Source organism: Arvicola amphibius, chromosome 12, assembly GCF_903992535.2.
Source record: "Arvicola amphibius chromosome 12, mArvAmp1.2, whole genome shotgun sequence".
Classification (NCBI taxonomy): Eukaryota; Metazoa; Chordata; class Mammalia; order Rodentia; family Cricetidae; genus Arvicola; species Arvicola amphibius.
The window spans coordinates 160,384,055-160,406,097 of NC_052058.2; the positions used below are offsets into that span (position 1 = coordinate 160,384,055).

The 22,043-nt window shown below is 42.1% G+C and overlaps 2 protein-coding genes and 1 pseudogene across 2 annotated transcripts in view; 1 reads left to right on the plus strand and 2 right to left on the minus strand.

Annotated features, from left to right (window-relative positions):
• Positions 1–1,742: 1,742 nt before the first annotated feature.
• Ddias (DNA damage induced apoptosis suppressor) lies at positions 1,743–16,418 on the minus strand. The gene is made up of 6 exons (XM_038314044.1): positions 16,342–16,418; positions 15,305–15,443; positions 12,245–12,369; positions 6,290–6,451; positions 5,530–5,647; positions 1,743–4,375 (listed from the first exon to the last, which is right to left on the minus strand). The coding sequence occupies exons 3-6, from the start codon at positions 12,355–12,357 to the stop codon at positions 2,063–2,065; spliced, it is 2,706 nt and encodes a 901-aa protein (XP_038169972.1). The 5' UTR covers positions 12,358–12,369; positions 15,305–15,443; positions 16,342–16,418; the 3' UTR covers positions 1,743–2,062.
• Positions 9,639–9,752, minus strand: LOC119803131 (annotated as a pseudogene).
• A 1,025-nt stretch (positions 16,419–17,443) lies between the features above and the next one.
• LOC119802717 (prolylcarboxypeptidase) overlaps positions 17,444–22,043 on the plus strand; it is a 41,093-nt gene continuing 36,493 nt past the window's right edge. Inside the window, exon 1 of the mRNA XM_038313808.1 lies at positions 17,444–17,713. Coding sequence (XP_038169736.1) covers positions 17,552–17,713 — 162 coding nt within the window. The 5' untranslated portion in view covers positions 17,444–17,551. The remainder of the gene's footprint in view (positions 17,714–22,043) is intronic.

Sequence of the window (22,043 nt, forward strand, 5' to 3'; positions counted from 1 at the left end):
CAACAGATGTCGACATGACAAGCTGAGAGCTGTATCAGCTACTTTTCTATTACTGTGATAGTCATCATGACAAAGACAACTTCAAGATGGGTTTGCTTGGGCTTAGGGTTCCAAAGGGCTAGCAGTCCATCACCATCACAGGGAGGAGGCACGGCAGCGGGCAGGTGTGGGGACGGGAGCAAGCTGAGAGCTTACATTGTGCAAGCCCGAATTAGACAACAAACTAAAAATGGCAGAGGTTTTAATCTCACCGGCTTCTCCCGAGTGACACATTTCCTCTAGGAAGGCCATACTTCCCCAAACAGCACCACCAACTGGGGACCAAGTGTTCATTCAGATGCCCAAGACTACGGGGGACATCTCATTCAAACAACCACAAGAGTGATCGGAGTATCACATACGAAATGAGGGAAAGAGAATAGCCGTCTGCTGGTGACATAGGGCAGATAAAGATGTGGAATAGCTCCTGCACAGAATGGCAAAGGGAAGTGACAAGGAGTTGGCGAGACTTGACAGGTACAGCTGAGGCGCCGACTCGTTTGGGAACTGCTCTTCTTTTTGGCTATTAACACTCTTAAGTTTATCTCCTGCCAAGAACATACCAGATGTGGACTGCTTGATTATATATATATATATATATATATATACACACACATATATATGATTATATATGTGTGTATATATATACATACATACTATATATATATATAAATGCGCAGTTTCTAAAACCCACTTAGGGTCATGCAATTTAATGTTGGGAGTCAAAAAAAAAATTCCTTTGGTAGCAATAAAAGGTTTTTGAGAAACATAACATGCACTCTGAGCTGTGCATGTATGAGATGCAGTGCCAAAGTGTTGTATGTTGTGAACTGCAGTGTTTTCATTGCACATGAATGATTTTCTGCTCTTACAGAGTTTACTTGTGGAAAACAAAGAATAGTATCTTCTATGATCGTTCCTAGATATGTAAATGACAAATTCATGCATATTTAGACTCATAGAAAGTGTAGAATGTTTGATTTTAAAAACTGCCAAGACTTGAGTTTTTATTTTTTGAAAAGATTTACATGTGTTTGCTGTGCATCTCTGTGTATGCATGTGCACATGTGTAAGTCCACATGCCTGTGGTGGGCGCAAAGGCTAGCTGGGGCTGTAGTTCTGGGTGTTGCAAGAAACCTGGCCTGTTAAGTGGGTGATGAGATCTGAATTCGGATCCTCATAACTGTGCAGCAAGTGATACTAGCTACTTCCACATCTCTCCAGTGCCTTCAAGATTGTAAAATGATTTTTAGCTTGGAAAAAGTATAAAATTTCCAACCATCTCTGAATGATTCTAAAAATACTTCTGTTATTTTGTACTACCCATTTATGCAAAGCTGTACTCTCACCAGTGACAATTCTAAGGACAGAATAGTAATCAGCTGTGAAAAACATTTACGACGCTCTTTGTATTGAAGCACCAAAGACTCAGTCAGGTTTTAGCCTTCAAGTAAGAGAAACACATCAAAATCACTGCACGTCCTGTACAGTACTGACGCTGTTTTATCCAGTGGAGTAAAATGCAGTGAGATTAGTGACCTTCAGTAGCCGTGTGTTACAATCTCAGCCCAGGAGTTATGCTCTTACCTTAGCTAAAAATTAATAAATATATTTTGGTTTGTAAAAGTTTTATTTCTAGATATCTATATTTTAACAAATACTTTTAAATACAAAGTCAACAGATTAGTGTAGTCAATAAAAGATAAAGTGCTCAGTTATTAAATCATAGTATTCTGGAGAAAACAGCCTTGAGGAAACCTTGAAAGCCATGAAAAGCAAAAATTCCCAAGCAGATTTGCCTCTGTTTAAAACCTCTGGGAACTGGGTTCAAATGACTTTATATGAAAATAATTTTGGTGACCAAGCTCTTTTTGTTTCAGACACTAAAAGTGGTGATATTTGAATTCTGAAAAAACATCCCCAAATGGACTTTTCCTGTTTTCAGCCTATTTATAATTGTGCTTAGTTAGGACACTTCTGTTTTTGCAACTGCTGCTATAAACATATTCCTTAACTTTTAATTTTAGACATTGGTTTTATGTGTGACTTTTATCAGTTTCTTTCTTGGTAACTCTTTTTGGTCAGGGGAATAATGGACAGCAAGGCATTTTCTTAAACACATGGCTTTGAGTCCAAGAGTATCTGAAAGAAATACTTTTTGGGTGGTAGGGGGCACCCATTCATCCACATCACTTTCAAGGCACTCAGCAGTAGGGCAGTGGCTGAAAATCTCTGGTTGTGTCAAACCAGATACAACAAGACTTTTAGATTTCTGGCTAGGTGTTTTTACATTTTTTGGGAAGGCTGGAGTGGCTTGACGTTTGTCATTTTCAGGAGAAATTTTTGTTTTCTTATAGTTAACATTAAGATTTGAATATAAGGAAGGCAAAATTTTGAAAGTTCCACGTAAGCCATGAATTCTTCGGTGGAAGCCCGCAACTGGAGTTGACTGTGAACATGGAACAAAGTCTTGGCTTTCTGAAAAGTCAGATTCTGAGTCTGACTGAGAACTTGCTCTTGGACACCTTGACGTTGATATGCTCTGCAAGGGTAGTTTCTGTGAAGCCTGGCTGCAGTTTTCACCCACAGCACAGTTTTCAGAGTAAGATGCTTCCCACCGCAACAAAACATCCTGTGACATTTTGGTAATTTCTGTTTCAATGTCCTTATTTTTAGCAACATCATCAAAAAGATCAGCTGAAGCATTGTAGCTACCTTCATGATCAGCAGAGAAACTTTGTGTTAAGTTACTACTGAGAGGCCTGGGAGGTATTTCTTCTGCTGTATTTGTATTTCTTGGACTACTGCAAAGAGTCTCTAAAGGATATGTTAGTTTCCGGCATATTGTAAAATTGTCATCTTGGTTCTTTGACCATCTATAATACTGCTTATTTTCTAATTTGTGAAGATAGGAAACATCACTGTGTTTCTTAGAACACAAGCTTGCCAATTTCCCTTTTGAATCTGAACATGATTTTTCTCCACACCCATTACAACATTTGTTCCTAAGATGAGAACAGTCACCTGTTGAGGTACTAGGTCTGAGTGAAATCTCATTCCTTTGTTGTAGGATTTGCTTTTGGGTAACTGATGCTTCCATATCATTTGGAGATGTAAAGAGAGCTGACAGGCAAGTATCCAGAAACCACTCGGAGATACCACTTCCATCACTGCCTGTGGAGACAGGCTCTGCGGTCTTGTTGGGGTTTGAGTCTTTTTCAATTTGAGGACTTGGATTAGACTCACAGTTGGAAAAGAATGTCTCTTTCCTAGAGTTTTCTTTCATCATTGCTTGCGATGATCTTAAGCATAAAGGTGGTGCATTCAAGGCTCCAGTGTTTCTCCTGGGAGTCACAGATAACCTGCTGTCTGTGTGGAATTTATCAATACCTTTATCTGTAACCTGTTTTCTGTCCTTAGGATCTGTCTCAGTGATAGCAATCTCACTTTCAACAACTTCCAGAAACTTGTTCAGGCTTTCAGAGAATGGTAGGTCATCCCAAATCAAGGTCTGGGAAGCAGTTGGTGTTTCTTTAGATCTCAATGACGACAATGAAAATGCAGATCTCTCTTGAAGGATGGTGGTAGTATGTATGTCACGATGCTGGTAACATGGGATGTCATCCTGGGGACACTCACCTTTAATTGCTGCTTCACTGTAACATTCTGCATTGTCTTCTTCAAAGGGGTCTTGCATTTGTGGAGGGAATAAACTATTAGAGTCAGAGAGCCTAGTTTCACGAAAACTGGGGCAAACTGGACTCAGATGATCAGCTTGTAAACCAAGTTCTCCGCCCACCTTCCCCGTTGTATTATCCTTGTCCACACAAGAAACACGGCTCTGAGAACTCTGAAGGGGCTCATGCCAGCTCTTGGAACCGCTGGCTTTGGAAAAGGAGATGTACTCTCTGTTTTGGTTAGGAGTACCACTGGCCATGGTTTGTTCTGAGGCTGAAAAGTCATCATTAGCTGTTACTTGTGAATCAGTAGAAGTCAGTTCAAGAGATGGCTGCCAGAATCTGAGAAAATCATCTCTGCCATAGGACTCCAGAGAGCTGGGTGTTTCCCCAGAGCTACGTCTGCTGCTAAGATCACTGTCCGAGTGATCTAAAGTGAGCGAGTGGCTGCTGCACTCCTGAGAGTCGCAGTGCTGTTTCTTGAGATTGGAACTGTGCAAAAGCTGATTTAAGTAGTCAATGACAGTAAAGCCTGTCACATGTGGGCTGGGCAGAACCATCTGGGAAGCTACCAGCGTTCTGACTTCTCCTTCGTGCTGACAGCATGGCTGCAACAAGTTACCGGGGTCTGAATCGTGTCCACATACATCTCCAAAATTCTACGAAAGAAGTAAATGAATTTAAGTGAGAAGAAGATGGCTGTCTCTTGGCACAAGCGACAGGAATTTAAAGGCTAAATGAGAGTGATGCCGACTCCTTTAACTCCAAGGCCTGCACTGTTACTGCAAGAGCAGCACATACCAAAGACCATGGACTGGGGCACAGAGACGTTCCAGCAGCTACTAGGGACGCTGGGGTTCTGGGTAGTTATTAGTTATTTAACTCCTCTGTGCCTCACTTTCTGACTTACGAAATAAAGGCTGTTGATTAACAATAACAAAATTGGATAATACTTAGCAAACAGTATCTATTCCATAAATGCTGGTATACCATTATATTTGTAAAAAAAAGAAAGAGCAGAAAAAAGAAAACTAAACTATGTAATATTTTAACAAAGTATAGTTCGTTAGCTCTTGGTTTCTGTCTTTGGGTTTTCCTTAGTGCCCATTTGGTAGTAATATATTCTCTCTACTACATTCCATTTAGAGTGTAATCAAATTTCCATTTGCTCTTTTTAGTTTAGAATAGTTTCTTACTACTTCTTCAGAGTTAGTACATTTTAACTCTTTCTACTATTATGTATTTAAGTATATGTATTTAATTTAAAAACATTCTTCTTAATCTATTCTTTTTGAGACAGGGTCTTATTATATAGCCCTGGGTGTTCCAGAACTTGCCATGTAGACCAGGGTGGCCTTGAAATTAGAGATTCATCTGTGCTGGGATTAAAGGTGTGTACCACCATCCCTGGCCTTAATATATTTTTAATGTTTTTAAACAATACTTAGACATCTGTCTTTGAGGTTATTTCTCTCTTTTGATAGAAAACACAAAATTTTACTAAGCAATTTGTATAGAATTTGGAGTAAAAGAAAAGTAATCTTTCAGAACCAAAAATCTAATACTTTTTGCAATTCATAATAAATTTCCCCTTTTAAAGCTCTGAAAACATTCAATTGGGCTTCTTTGGCTTTTGTAATAGGGGGCTGTAACCTATAATATTTGAATAGATCCCATGTAAGCTATTTCTATAGTTTCATGTGTGCCTATCAACTCTAATATCTATATTATTCTAAAAACAACAAGGAGAGTTACAACCTTTTCATTTCAATGGGGATCAGAGGACATTCAAAAGGAAGTCGCTTTCAATTACCGTTACTCCAAAGACAAAGCTTTGCCCGACGAAACAATTCTCCACTGCTGTGGTCAAGAGGCTCTGCCTCCCACCTCTGTCCAGGGCTTCTGGGGTTCCACCAGAATCCTCAAGGTACCTTTGAGAGAAAGTGTTCACAGTGATGATCTTTGAAATTTTACTTTGCAGTACAATCAGGAGACACATTTTTTAATATTTATTTATTTATTTATTTATTTATTTATTTATTTATTTATTATGTATACAATATTCTGTTTGTATGTATGCCTGAAAGCCAGAAGAGGGCACCAGACCTCATTACAGATGGTTGTGAGCCACCATGTAGTTGCTGGGAATTGAACTCAGGACCTTTGGAAGAGCAGGCAATGCTCTTAACCTCTGAGCCATCTCTCCAGCCCCCTAGAGTTTTATAATATTTTGTTTGTTTGGTTTTTCAAGACAGGGTTTCTGTAGCTGTGGAGCCTGTCCTGGAACTCATTTTGTACACCAGGCTGGCCTTGAACTCACAGAGATCTGCCTGCCTCTGCCTCCCAAGTGCTGGGATTAAAGGCATGTGTGCTACCACTGCCTGGCCATAGTTTTATAATGCTTTAAATAGTTAAATTTTCCTTTTTCAGTTGATTACCTTTTAAGGAAACCGAGGGCCTGAGATAAAAGGCTTCTTTTTAGTAAATTCAAACACCTTTAATACATGTATTTTCCAATCCTACTGGCTTGCTAGAAGAGCAGCCAGGTAAAAGAATGCTTTAAAGACTCTCACCTTTTCAAACCAGTGGCAGTGAGTCCAAAAAAAGTGTCTAAGCAGCTCCCAAACACAGTAACAACACATAATCTGCTGGATTCTGCGACTTTTAAGGACAGTCTGTATCTGTAACTGGCATTTTCAGCTTTACCAGTAGAGCCACACTTGGAACAAGTAAACCTAGAAAAGTTGGGGAGACAGCAAAGAGTTGTCCAAGTTTAGGGTGACACTTTGCATACCAATAGTGGATTTAATTCTTAAACTATTTACAATCAACAACTTTTTTTTCTCTTTCCCGAGGCAGGGTCTTGTGTGACAAAACTGGCCCCAGACTGTTAAATAGATCCTTGGCCTCTCCCTCCAGGAAGACAGGACTAGAGTCGTGAACTACAGCTAGGCCGATGAACTTTATAGATTTTAATACCATCAAACTAAAAGACACATATACCAAACTGTGAAAAAACTGATGGGAAACAGTATTAACAAAATAATAACCTTGAAATATTTATACACCAAGAATTTACTTGTAATCCAGGCAGTGGTGGTAGACACCTTTGATCCCAGCACTTGGGAGGCAGAGGCAGGCATATCTCTGAGTTCGAGGCTGGCCTGGTCTACAAAGCAAGTTTCAGGACAGCCAGGGATACACCAAGAGACTTTGCCTTGAAGAATCAAATCAAATTAAATAAAATTTCTTTAAAGAAGTTACTTGTATTTTTCTTAATGTCCTGAAATGTATTAGTTTTTAAAGGATTTGTTTTTCAATATGTGTATGTGTCTGCACATGCATACAGGTACACAGGTGACCTCCGAGAATAGAGGTATTGGGTATCCTGGGGCTGGAGTCATCATCTCTCCAACCTCTAAAAGTCACTTTAATTCACGAGGATATGTTAAGATCATTAGATTATTATTAGATTATAAAAATTAGATATCAAAGGCACACAAGTTAACTTGTCAAGATAGTAAGATAAGGGCTAGAGAGATGGTTCGAAGGTTAAGAGCACTGGCTGCTCTTCCAGAGGTCCTGAGTTCAATTCCCAGCAACCACATGGTGGCTCACAACTGTCTAAGAGATCTGGTGCCCTCTTCTGGCATGCAGTCATACGTGCAGACAGAACATTGTATATATAATAAATAAATAAATTTAAAAAAGTATAGTAAGATAATATGTAATTGTAACCAAAGGGTACTTAAAAATGGACATCAAGTGTAAACTCTTGTTCTATACTGCTTGGCCTTGATTTAGTTACTAGATGCCTGGAATCCTGAGGACTGGGTCTGTAACTTCCAATGCCTAGGAAAGAGAAAATAAAATCAAACAAACACCAGGGCACAAATCTATCAAGCTAAAGTGTCAGTCTGCTTCTTTTTGCAGTGAGTACACTGTATTTCCCTCAGGAATCCTTGCTGTGTCTGTGCTTGGCAACTCCTCACCACTGAACTATTTATAGGTGCAGGTAGTATTTTCCTGCTCTAGTCTGCAATATCTTAACAGCTGTGATCTTCATTTTTCTTGTTTTTCAAAACAACCCTTTAAAACATAGTAATGGGAGATGTTAGGATCTTACTTTCCCATGCTGCTAATAATTTGGCTTACAGAGTATCAAAGCAGAAACAGAAACCAATGTTAGCGATTGTTGCCAGGAAGCTATTAGGTGTAGTCTATATTCCTTAGCTTTTGAAATGATTCAACACTATCATAGATTCAACACATCATAAATAATATTAGCACAGGCTAATTATTATTGCTTTTTCTGGGCAACACTGAAGATGAACCTGTAAGAATCCATTCATATAATCTCATTCAAATCTGCTAGAGTCTGTACTATAAGATGACCACAGAATAAAGAAAACTGACTCGCTAGACTATAAGTCCATTTTTATTAGTCCCAAGGTGTATAAAGTGAACTGTTTCAAATACACACAATAAATCTTTTAGAGTTTTAAAGTAATAATGCATTTATGTATAGTGAAAATTACTAGCAAATCATAACATAATTAATATGTATTAATATTTTGTATCTATGAAAGTTTCTAACACATATCACTTTATTCTGTATTTACCCTTTATACAAATGGAAAAACTGGTTTGGATTTTTGCAGAAGGTGACAGTGAATTCTGACTCAAATCTGAAATTTTGGCTTCCTATTCTGAAGTTCTTGATTTTCTTTATCATAACCATAAAAAATATGACTGATGACAAACAGGATAGCACTGATAGTTGACAACCCAGGCTTATTTGTTTTACTGCATGGATATACTATATTATATACATACTTTTATAAAATATGAATATATTGAAGAGATTTATATAGTTCTTAATCTTTGAAATAAATGTTAATATGATTAATATAAATTAGCACCTCTAAACTTGAACAGCATACCAATCACCCGAGGTTCCTGTTAAAATTAAAATACTGATTCTGCAAGCCTGGGACAAGACTCCCAATTCTGTATTTCTAGTAAGTGTCCATGTGAAGCTGATGGAAAAGCAAGGGCATACAAAATATATTCCAAACAGAGACTCCTGACTTAAATTCAGACAAGCTGAACTGCCTAGAAGACTCTTAGACCAACTGATCTACCTGGAAAGGATTCTCTGCAAATTGCTGAACTTACAGGCTGTGCAGTGAGCCCCATGTTTCCGGTTATCATGAGAAGTCATCCATGCTGGGGTGGGCCTTGGTGATGCAGTTGTCTTTGAGTAATTTCTGCTCCTGTACCCATAATGAGCTATGATTCTCATTTTCAGTTAGGGAAAGGAATTTATGAGTGTTAAGAAAGAGCCTTAGACTAAAGGAATTATTTATCGGTCCTATTAAGTTACTCAGGAGACAATTTGCGTGTTCGAGTTCTTGGGTATATATAGTTATCATATATAGCATAGATAGCCTATGTAAATACATCTTACTTATAGTTTTTGGCACACTATATTTCACATATATTTTATGCTGAGAGTGCATTACATACTTCGTAGTTAAGTACTTACATAAATAACTCAAATAACAATGTCCTTGAGTCCCCAGGAGTGCAGGGCCTGTGACTTGTTCAGGGGAACACAGTGGAGATGTTTGATCCCACAGCCACAGGGATCAGTCTTTTCTCAGCTACTACGCCTTTGAATTCATCTGTGTTAAATTTTGTGCAGCTCTACTTCTTTGAGATCTTCTGGTGGCCAGGGAACTTGAACTTGGTTCCATGCAGGGCCTCAATCACACATTCCTTATTCTTCAGCTTGGTATGGATATATGTAATGACCTGGGCAGTCACTGTACCCAGGGCTTCCGAAAGGCACCCCATGTACCTTTCTGAAGGCTAGACTGGGGAAAGCACTGAGATAAGAGACCTGACTATCCACCATAAAATTGTCTTCCAGGGTCCTTAAGGAAGCTCATATAAGCAACAGGCTGCACACACTCCCAAGGTTGCTGCTGTTTACAGCCAATAAATATTAGGTCCCTAGAAGGAACACTTTATTTTGGTGAGATAAGAGTCTTCCATTGAATCTATCTACTGCGGTTGTCACTGCTAAGGATCTGCAGTAAAAACAGGACCTGCAGAGGCTGTGGTAGGGGACTCGTCACAAACTTGGCTAAAGTAGTGGGGCGACGGAAAAGAAGAATTTCTGTTTTCTATGTTGGTTCATTTCCAGTAAGAAAAAAGGAGAGCAGAAGCAAAAACAGAAAAGGTCAAGCATCAGCACTGAGTTTTGTGGTATTGTTAGTGTAATATGAACAGGTACACTGTTACTTTCTAGTGGATTAAATTTCCACAGGAAAGAACCATGCGCTTTGGGGTTTTATGCATCTAGCTGGAGCTCTTTTCCTATGGAATTTTAAGAAGGAATTTAAATATAAACTGCACTGTTAGTTCAGAGGTAATGAGGCAAGGTAGGAGGTAGACCCTAGTCATATTGTTCAGCCTTGAATGTTTGTTTATGCCCTTAACTAGCAGGGTGTGTGATTTGGGGAAAGTCCTTCATTTTTTCTAAGCTTCCTAATTTGGGATCAACAGTAGTACCTATTTCATAAAAATCTCTTGTATTGAAGGGATATAATATCTACAAAGTTCCTAGCATCATGCTTAGCACACAATAAACATTCATAAATGGTATATATTGATAACACAAGTCTAAAGGACTAACAGTGGTATTATTGTTCAACTAAAATCTTTGTGAAAGATTATTCTCCAGATATATTCTTGGGTCTGCTGAGTATGGTAATATAGGCCTGTGATCCTAGTACTTGGGAAGCAGAGGCCAGAGGATCACAAGTTTAAGGTCAGCTGGGCTATATAGTGATACTCTATCTTACTTGGAAAAGATCACAAAGTTTTAAAAAAAATTTTATATATTATACAAATGTTCTAAGTATGTTATCTATAGCAACTTACCTGATCCACATAAAAATTCTAATGGTTTTTCTCTAGTTTTAGCCCCTAACTATTGAAGTGATTTGTGCAAGATCATACAGTTATACCTTTGAGAGTTGGGGAATGATACCATAGCTAATGCTTATAATCTCCCTATTAGGAATGCTTAGACAGAAGGACTGCTACAAGGTAGTGGTTACAATGTGATAAACACTGAGTTCCAGGCCAGCCTATTAAAGTCAAGCATTCTGGTTCCACAGAATAGTGCTGTTAACTATTGTGATATACTGCAAGAGGAAAAGAACACTTGGAAAAGCTCTTCAGTAAAAAGGATTCCATTTTAGAAATCCTCATATGTATACACGCACACACACACACACACACACAATCATGTATTGTACTAGACTTCTGTGCATTATCTCTGTAGTTATTCTACTTTACAGATAAGTAATTAGGACCACAGAATCTACATCTCCTGCCCATGGCACACTCTCAGTAGATGTTAGCATCCTTCTACAATTCTGTGCAGCACGAACTCTAAATACTCCATAATAGTTTTAAGAAAGGGTCCTGATTCTTCCTCATATCCCATTCAATTCTAACTTGACCTGAGACTAGTTAACATTATTAGCGCACTACTGTTATCTCCATACCACTAGGCGTTACTAACATCTTTGTCTTATGTCTAGACACAAAGCTGTACAAGAACTGCAAACCCAACTTTTCACTTCTGTTCGACAATGCCAGGTGGCAGGTACAGCTGGGTTCTCACTACATAAAATCACGGTAATCAGATGTGGCCAAACAGCACTGCTGCTGTCATACAAAAGACTACGAGAACCTGAGCACATCCGACCCGAAATTCTGAACTTCAGAGTACTTGCAAAAGTTTTTGAGCACTGACATGACTCAAAACGCTGCAGACTTGCAGTCTGGGCTGTAGAGATCCACTCGCTAACAAGCAAACACACATCCACCTTGGAGCACTTCCTTTTCAGGTTTAGGTCAGGGATACGCGCAACTAAGTTTATGCAAATAGTCTTAAACCTTCGAAGTTGTGAAATCTGAAACACATCTGCGCCCAAGCATTTTATAAATAAATAAGCATGGCACTAGCTACTAAGTTTATTTACTTGTATCTATTTAAAAAATAACCTGAGGTGAGGACCATTAAAAAACAAACAAATAGGGGCTGGAGAGATGGCTCAGAGGTTAAGAGCATTGCCTGGTCTTCCAAAGGTCCTGAGTTCAATTCCCAGCAACCACATGGTGGCTCACAACCATCTGTAATGGGGTCTGGTGCCCTCTTCTGGCCTGGAGGCATACACACAGACAGAATATTGTATACAAAATAAATAAAGAAATAAATATTTAAAAAAAAGAAAAAAAAAGGAAAAAAATCAAACAAATAAATACTCTTATTAAACTTCCCCTAGAAACTAGATTAGTACTCAGTTCTATTCTAAGATAGCACAAGAACCAACCCTGAGAATCCCTGAGAGAATCTAATGCTCTGTACGGTGAACTCTGTGCATTCACCCTTAAGTCACACAAGGTGTCGACTTGTATTTCCCCCTTCACACCGTCTTTAATTTTACCTCTGGGAGTCAAGGACTATCCGAGAGAAGCACCTCTGACATGATGGATATATAAAACTCGAGTTCTGGAGGGCAAGCACTGAGGCAAAAAGGAATCTCCGTCTTCTATTCATGTGTCTGCTGTCCTAGAAAACAAGCATGGGGCTTAATGCAAATGTCAAATCACATGTAAATTATTCTTCTTATGAAAACCAATCAGTTGCCGGGCGGTGGTGGCACACGCCTTTAATCCCAGCACTCGGGAGGCAGAGGCAGGTGAATCCCTTTGAGTCTGAGGCCAGCCTGGTCTACAAGAGCTAGTTCCAAGACAGCTAGGACTGTTACACAGAGAAGCCCTGTCTCAAACACCACCCCTCCCCCCAAAAAAGAAGAAGAAAAAGAGAAAACCAATCAGTCAATATTATCTTTTGTTTCGTTATCAAAGTGAAGGCAGTTAAGTGTCAGTGTACTTTTTCTTTGTTTTCAGAACCTGTTTCCTTCATGATAAATGTCTCCTATCTTATATCTCTACTACTTTGCATGGGTTATGGTGAATGCATGCTTGATGAAGTATCAGGACTGAGTAAGCATTAAAGTTAGGAAAACATTATAGACCTGAGAACAACTTCCTATCTGGCTCATCTTCACACACACACACACACACACACACACACACACACACACACACACACTCCTTTCTATTTTGTTGAGAAGGATGACAGTACAGTATCACATTTCTTTCAGCTTCATCAGTCAGCAAACCATGTTCCAACTTCTTAACCTCAATATATTTACTTACTGAAATATATTATATACTTGTTAAATGCCAATTGTTGCTATATGTAGTAAGGGGCAGCCAGACATAGTCCTTTCCTACTTACTGGATTTATATTCTAGTGTAAGAGATGACAGAAAATGAATGACAAGCTATATAAGTGAGATGTACATAATACCTTGAGAAAATTTAAAAAGAGACTGATCAGGTCTTTGCTTGGGGGTGGGGTGGGATAAGGAGACAGAATTAGGATAATGTAATTTTTGTTTAGAAAAAAGTATTTTCTGTTAGAGTGTTGGTATTAAAAATTCATTAAAATTCTTTATACATCTAAAATATTTTCTAAATGTATAATTTTGGGGGCGAATATTTATTTCATTTTTTTTCTTAATGTATGTGTTTGTCTCTCTATGTATTTATGCACCACCTCCTGGAGCTGATGCTACAGGTGGTTTTGAGTGGCTGGATGTGGGGGCTGAAAACTGAGCCCAGGTTCTCTACAAGAGCAGCTAGGTCTCTTAACAGCTAAGCCATCTCTCCCCTAAAGGTATAGCTCTTATAATAAGAAAAACCATAATAAAAATACTAGGTAGGAAAGAGCAATAAGAAACAAGGAAACATCAGCTTCTCCTAATCTCATACATCTAAGAGCAGAAATAAGAAGACTGAGAGAGACAGGAGAAAGTCTAAGTGGCGTGGCATTCTGAGGAGAACTAATTGTCCCCTCCTTTGCTTTCCAGAGACTGCCTAGGTCAGTGACCAAGAGGGAAGGCACGGGGTAGTGTAGTCTTAAAGCTATTTGGGGGAACTACACCACAACCAAGGTTACTTTTTAATTTAGCATGAAAAAGAATTAGGAGACTAAGCCGGGCGGTGGTGGCGCACGCCTTTAATCCCAGCACTCGGGAGGCAGAGGCAGGCGGATCTCTGTGAGTTCGAGACCAGCCTGATCTACAAGAGCTAGTTCCGGGACAGGCTCTAAAGCTGCAGAGAAACCCTGTCTTGAAAAAAAAATTGTGAGACTAAGCTGGGAGTGGTGGTACACGCCTTTAAGCTCAGCAGTAAAGGAGGGGGGGCGTATCTCTGTGAGTTCAAGGCCACCCTGGTCTATGAGCTAGTTCCAGGACTACTAGGGATATACAGAACCAGTCTTGGAAAACCCAAAACCTAAACCAAAAAACTGGAGAGAGAGAAGGAGAATTGTAACATGGAAGGGGAAGCTCTCTCTCGGTGTCTCAGCCTGTGTTAAGATAAACGGTAAACAGAAAGGTACTTAATGAAGGGTCGTATGGTGAACGAATTAATGTGCAGAACATCCTCTTCACTCTACAGACAGTTCTGTCAATGGCAATGAGGCAGGACAGAAAGGGGAAATGTGGGGCCATAGAAGGGAAAGAAGCCCCTCTAGGCTGTCTTTCTCACTGAGTCCCGAAAAATTGCTTATGTAAGTATATGTTCCGAAGACTTCAAATATGGGTGTTAAAAACAGCAAATGAACTTACTTCTAGCTATGGGTTTTGGGTTTTTAACACAATCACACTTTTCTTTAATCTCTAAATCGAAGCAGTTCACCTCAGCAGATCATCTCAGAATTGTAACGACAAAGGCCTTGCATGTCTGGAGGAATGTGAATCAGCCAGTGGGCCACACAGAAAGAGACACTGTAGAATCTTGTGAAGCCCCAACCACGTCTTGGGATTGCAGTTCTGACCTCTTCCTAAATGACTTGTCTGAATACTCACCAACTTTGCTCAGCTTCAGGCTCTCTTCTGAGACATAGCCAAGGATCAGGTTTAGTGGACGGAGACCCCTAAGGAGGAAGGGACTCCTCTGTCTGCTGGTGGATGTGCTGCTAACAGCACTGGGTGTAAATGCATTGACTACAAGTGTACCCCACTTTCGTGATAGCCAAGGAGCTCTCCGACTTTACTTCTATTTTCATTTCGAATTCTGTGGTCTACGGTCAGCTACACTGTCCAGTTTCCACACTTGAGCAGATGTCAAAATCACATTTGAGAAAACAGACTGCTGGACCCCAATTTCCAGTTCATTTTTCTCATTACTAACTTGTCAGAAGGCAAGCCCATGAAAAACCTTATTCACATAAAAACATTCACTTCAAGGAGTACCTGGAAGAGGCAGAAAGATCCTAAGCGTACAACTTCAAGGAAACCACATTTTCCAGACACACCAGAGTCGGCAGACACAAGAGCTCAGAGATTGTGACAGCCCACACAAGACCCGCACAGGTTCAACACAGACGAAAATCCCAGCATGGGAAAGGAGAAGTGAACAGAAGTTCTTACCCCCAGTCAAGAAACTATTTTCACCCGACAGTTGCTGGACGGGGAGATCACGTTTCTTCAGGGGAGCGACAGTGCGTACAGAAAGCATACTCCACGGTAAGGCCAGCACTCAGAAGGAGACGGCCTGTAATGGGAGGCACTTAAAAATGTATTTGAAGAATGAATAAAAGATTATGGAGTGCTGGATGATCAAGAGTTCAAAGCCAGCCTTTGGTATGAAATGCTGTTACCCCAACTCAAATCAAAACACAAAACAAAACAAAACAAAACTTTTGCAAACTAAGAAATAACAAATGAATAAGAACAAGCCTGGGGTGTGCATGGGAATAAGCAAATGTTTGGAGGGTTGGGGATAATCCAGTGACATGGCATGAATGGACTGTGGTATCCTGGGTTTGCTCTCCCACACTGAGAGGTGTTATGTGTCGGTATGGTAAGGTCTAGAGCTGAAGTTGGCGAGGTAGGCAGGGCCAAAGGGCTTTGGACGTGAAACATCGGAGGAAACAGGAGCATTTCAAATAATTTAAATGGGGAATATCTTGGTTAAAATTTTCACCTGTTTTCCCGGTCATACGGGGAATGGATAAGCAGGGGAAACGGCTGGAAGCCGACTGTCACTGCTGCGCAACAGGGGACAGCTTCGGTTATGTTAAGGGCAGTTCTGGGGGCGAGCAGGACGTGGATTTCGGACTGGATAGGAGAGATCAAGGATCTGTCAGTGTCTGGATGGCGCGCACTACTGAGCTATTCGAGGGGAAAACAAAGCAATCACCAAAAAACCTGCGCCGGCACCTAGCACTGCTCTGCACGGCAGCCAGCAGACATAGTTAAGACCTCTCCCTGGAGAAAGTCGAGCCTTTTCCTCTCTGGGCTTCTGGGGCTCGCTCTACCGCAACAGTAAATGTTGCTAAACTTTCGCCAAGGAACACGAAAATGATTGACTTTCCCCTCTAAGCCCGGTTCCGCCCTTTACGGGGACGGGTCCTGAAAAAATTCGGCCCAGAGTCCCTCAGGGACCGCTCTCTCCAGCTTCTCACCTGAGGCAAAGGAACCGGACGAGCCCGGGCTACCGTGAAGCGACGCCGGCCGCTCAGCCTCAGCCGCGTACCGCCCGCCCGCACTCGAATCTCCCGCGGTCCCTTCCGCCGGAAGTACCGCCTTGCCGGAGCTCCCCGAGAGCCAATGAGAACAGGGCTCCGCGGGGGCGGGCCGCTTCGCCCGGCGAGCGCCCCTTCTGGCCCGGCTGCGGGTGGAGACTTCTCTGGACGGACGTTCTCCCCGGGCTGGTGGAGCTGGGGTTCCTCCGGCGAAGGGCGGGGGAAGCCGGGAGGGCGCGAGGCGTGGGAAGGGGCTCCGGCGCCCCTCCGGCGGACGTGGTGCCGCCGCGGGGTGGGCAGCAGGGGGCGCTGTCGGCGAGGAAGCCGCCATCGTGGTTGGCCGGGCGGGGCCTGCAGGGGTTGCTCCGGCTCGGGGGAGACGGGGGAGAAGGCGTCGTCTGCACTGACGACCCGGCGGGCTCGGAAAGGATGGGTTGTGCGGGCGACGCGGAGGGTGGGGTAGCCCGAGGACTGAGTCCCCCTACGGGGCGGGCGCTATGGAGCCGAAGAGCCGGAAAAACTTGCAGGAGGGCAGAGCGATCTGCGAACTTTCTTCCATTTCCTGCTGCCTGAAAGACCTAGGTTCGATCGAGGACTTGTTTCCCGATCGAAGCAGAAATGACAGTCGTACAAGGTTGCTGTGCTGGTTGAGCGAGAGGTCACGTGTGTGTTATGCCTGGTGAAGATTGTCAATACATAGTCTCTCTCTCTCTCTCTCTCTCTCTCTCTCTCTCTCTCTCTCTCTCTCTCTCTCCTCTCTCTCTCTCTCTCTCTCTCTCTCTCTCTCTCTCTTCTCGTAGGATTTGCGGGGACAGTGGGATGGTGACTATAAAGGCAGAAATATGGCGTGACCTAGAGTATCGATAGGGTTCGGGGGAGCCATAGATGAGGACGGGGCAAAGCCCTGCGGGATAAAGGCCGACGTAGACGGTGACCGCAGTGGAGGTGGGCGGGGAGGAGAGGGAAGGCGAGTGACCAGGGTGGCGGCGGCGATGCCGGTGGGGTCAGGAGCTGCCTGGCTTTGGGTGTCCCGGAGGGAGGAGCTAGTCTGCTGCGGGCGGAGCTCCGAGCTGGGCCCGGCTTAGGCTGGGAGCTCCGGCCGGTGGCCCTCTTTCTCTAGCTGCCCAGCCTGAGGCTGCCAGCCTGAGCCATGGGCTGCCGGGCTCTCCTGCTCCTGCCTTTCCTATCGCTTGGGGCCGCCACAACGATCCGGTCTGGGCTAAAGACCCTCGGCAGCCTGCACTTGCCAACCAACCCCACATCCGACCCTGCCGTAGCCAATAACTACTCAGTTCTTTACTTCCAACAGAAGGTAAGCGGAGGCTGGGAAGTAGGGGTTCCAAGTCCCAGGTACCAACCGCCCGTACCTTGCTTGGCTAGTAAAGCTGGTTGGAGCACCACCGCCCACTTCCAAATACAGACTCTAATGCTTAGGACTTACTTTGGTTTTAGTTCACAGTTTCTGGAGGGTAGCCTTAAGCCCTAATTTAAAATGTATCAATAAAAATGTTCCCATGTTCCTCAACAAAGACCAAGAGAATTTTTTTCCTCCAGTTCTGGAGGTCTGGGTTACATTAAAACAAACAAACAAACAAACAAAAAAACAAAAACACTTCAGAACCAGCTCTCAGAGGATGCCTTAATCTAAACTATTTATTTTTCCTTGACCAAAACCAAATTATGGAGACTCACCTTGACTCCAGGCCTCTGCGCCCCAATTCTAGTGTGTGGAGACTAACCTTGATCACTAGTTCTCTGAACACGAATTCTAATGCACCTACTATATATTACCAGCACTGTTTTTTTTTTTTTCTTTTTTCACTAAATTGCCTTCTCAGCTGAAATGTTACCTCTGGAGGTTGAAGGTCTGGACCCAGATCTGAGGGGCGTGCAAGGATCGGGTCTCTGCTCTTTAGCTTCAGTCTACTGGTTCAAGCCAGGCTTCTCCAGGGCTTTGGTACTTGGCCCACCAGTCTCAGTAGAAAAGTACCTGTGTCCTCTGAAATGACAAGAAACCCTAGATATATTTCCAGGAGTCGCTGTACGCTTGAATGTGCAAGGCACTGGGTTTAGAAAAAGAATCCCAGAGTCTGACCGTGGCTTTAGAACTCTCAGCAAGCTCCGGCCTAACTTTGGGATCTGGACAGGTTACAGTTAGTTTCTGAGCCGCATTTCTGGACTCAATGAAGGCCCTAGTGAAGATGAAATGAAGGTGGATAACACGCCCCTAGCACAGGAGCTGTCTGAAGTTGGCAGGTATCCATGCATGATGAGAGACGGGACTCCTATCCTCAGGATAGGAGTCTGGGGAAGAGGAACGGCATGGGGTTGTAGAACAATTTAATTTTGAAGTTAAAAAAAAAACATAGAAATTTGGGTTTATGAAAAAGAGAAACTTGTAGTTTTAGCAGAGGTTGCAGAGTCTTTCTGAGGCAGCTACTTTAATCTCCTGCAGAATAGTTCTCATTTGCATGTCGAGAAGGTGGAGTCAAGAGCATGGCTTTTTATACTTTCCCTGGGAAAGCCTTTCTGTGGAGCAGGCTGCTGTGGAGGCTGCTGGGTCTCGCTGAAATGAAGGGAACTCCTCTTTCCCTGCCCCCCACCCTTGAGGTGTTCTGCTTCTGCTTTCTTTATACTGGGATTTAAAAATGTTCATTATTGTAAAAAACAAAATTGTACTCAAGGCCTTTCACCCTTGAACTGTCCCTAATCTTTGTCCTGTAACTTTCTGAGTGTTTTGTTACACATATGTAACTCTTTATAGCATCCAGTTCTTAGCAGAAAAGTTGGGGGTGGGGTATAGAACATGTGGTCTCTAAACTCTCTCTGGGAGTAATGCATAGGGGAACGGAAGGGTAGAGGGATAGAGTGATGCTAATTTGTTTTCCTTTGTTCTCTCTCTCTCTCTCTCTCTCTCTCTCTCTCTTTCTCTCTCTCTCGTGTGTGTGTGTGTGTGTGTGTGTGTGTGTGTGTGTGTGTTACACTAGTGAGCACACATATGAATCGAGGAGGAGGTCAGGTCTGCCTTATTCCCCTGAGACAGGTTCTCTTATTGAACCTGGAAGTTTAGCAGGCTATTAGTCCCAGTGATCCCACTGTTCACCCATTGGGGTGGCAGGCAACTGTGGGGCCATGGCTGGCTTTTTATGTGGGTGCTTTGATCTGAACTTAGGTCCCTATGCTCTCACACCAAATGCTCTTACTGAGCCGTCCCCCCATCCCTTCTACTATTTAATATAATTTAAGACCTTTAAAAGCTATTTTCAGCAGTTGGCAAGTATGTTTGACTTTACTCAGTACAACTTCATACTCTAGGCTTGAACAGAGTTTGTACTGTCAGACACTTTTACTGCCGTTTCTGCTCTATGTGGTGCTGGGAATTAGACCCAGGGCTTCGTGCATGTCAGGCCTGAGTTCAATTTTGTTTTTTACAATAATGACATGTAGCAACTGAGTTACATCTCCACCCCATTTATACTTTTTTGTATGTGTAATTGTGTTAGATGTACATGTTCGTGTGGGTGTGGTGTGTGCATGTGTGTACACCTGTACATATGTGTGGAAGCTTGCAGGGGTTTTCTTCCTCGATTGCTCCCCATCTAACTTTGTGAGGCAGGATTTCTCACTGAATTCAGGCTAGCTGGCCCATGAGCTTGAGAGATTTCCCTGTTTCTGCCTTCTCAGTTCTAGGATTATAGGCAAAAGCCATGTTTTTCAGAACGTATTTTAGAGAATGTGAGTCTGGGGGAGATTCAGAACTCAGGCTCTTTACTGATAGCCATCTGTCTAGCCCCACTTAAACATACTTATACAAATCTTTTTTTAAAGATTTCTATATTGTGTATAGTGTTCTGCCTGCATGTACACCTGCACACCAGGAGAGGGCACCAGATTTCTCTATAAATGGTTTTAAGCCACCTTGTGGTTGCTGGGAATTGAACTCAGAACCTCTGAACCATCTCTCCAGTCATTTATACATTCTTAATAAAAGTGTATTCTTAAAAGTAGAAAAAGGCTTCAAGACAGCATGTCATTCTAGGTGTAGGTGGCAAAAGATGTCTTAGCAAGCAAGGCAGATGTGTAAATAGGAGTAGAATCAAGGGTCATCTTGACCCCCAGCACAAGGAACAGCTTCTTTCTGCCAGATTTCTTAATTCTGCCTGTGCCCAGAAGGACGTTCTCTGCTTTTATCTCCTCAAATTTCTTATCTCTTATTTCTGCTCCATCTGGTTGCTCAGTCACTGGGCTGGTTATACCTTTGAGACTGGCCTGACTCAGGACTGTTGTGATCATGTCTCTTCTGGAGCCTACTGGTCCTCTGTACAGCTGTACTCCCCTTAAGTGTCGGTCAGCATTTCTGTAAGTTTGTCTCTTGTCCCAGAGTGGGCCTCATAACCACTGGCTCCTGCAGGCCCTCCCTAAGTTTTGGGGTGAGCACATCAGTGGGCTGGGGTATTTTGACATAAGTACATCATTTCAGTTCTGCTTTCTGTTCCTGTTTGCAGTTCCCCTTCTCAACTTCTGCCCCAGAGGCCTATGTCCACTAAAATGCAGCTGTCAGGAGCAGCTTGGGAGAGGATATGGATAATTATCTTTTCCCTCTTCTTTCCTCTCAGTTTTGGCCTCTGTTGCTGACCTTGCCTTAGGCCTGGAGCACAGCTGGTGTTGTTGAGTTGTTAACTGTTGCTGTGTTTGACGATGGAGTTGTTTTTGGATGGAGTGTTGACGCTCATGGAGCTGGCCCCTTAGAGATGATGCGCTTGATCTACACGGTCGAGGGCAGGGAGCTGGGTGGAAGTTAAACATGGTAATAATTAACAGCACAAGCTCTAGAGACAAACAGAATTTTTTTGGAATGAATTCTGGTTTTGCCCTGAGTAAATTGATGAGCTGCTTGGACGTAGCCCTGTTATATAGTGAGCAACTGATAATAATTGCACTGCACACCTCTCACGGGTTTGTTAGGAATGTGCTGATGTGTGCACACTCTAGCATGCAAAGTGCTTTTCTGGCAGTGTGAACCACTGGTCAGTCAGTAAAGCTAAGCAATAATTATTTTTATCTTTCTGTTGCTTAGTGTTTTAATTTACTTCTTTCTACTTAGAATAATATATTTAAGAATTCCTTATAGCTAAAATTGTTATTCTGGGAAATGTGAAAATCTCTTTGAACCTTTTCTATTGCATTTTATTTGAAACTTGTTTTATAAGCTTACAGGATTGTAGCAAAGGGATTAATGCTTTTCTTTCTTGAAATGATTTTTCTTTCAGGTAGATATGTAAAAAGAATACCAAACTATTTCTGTTTTTTTTTTCTCTATACTATTTTGAGTTTTGGCAAAATGTGAAGGGAAAATTTAGACATTGTTAGAATGACGTTTTATTACTAAGACTACTAAAATGGTAATTCTTTCTAGTAGCTGAGTGCCTACTTTTTTATCAGCTAATATTAAAATGTGAATGAATGAAATAAATGTAGTTTATGCCCTGGCAATGCTGAAGCATGCATGGGCAGCCTGTATATGGCGGTTCTGTTGAACTTGTCCATATTGGGTTTCATGGTCTAAGTTGTTGAGGACGACTGACCAGGTCTCTTCCTCAAAAGGGCACCAGACCTCATTACAGATGGTTGTGAGCCACCAT

Coding starts and splice junctions, on each gene's coding strand:
- Ddias (XM_038314044.1), bottom strand. CDS start 12,357: ATGAATAGAAGACGGAGATTCCTTTTTGCCTCAGTGCTTGCCCTCCAG. Junction 6,452..12,244: donor ATAGTCCTTGACTCCCAGAG/GTAAAATTAAAG, acceptor CAACTTTTCTAG/GTTTACTTGTTCCAAGTGTG. Junction 5,648..6,289: donor ACTGCCACTGGTTTGAAAAG/GTGAGAGTCTTT, acceptor TTTCTCTCAAAG/GTACCTTGAGGATTCTGGTG.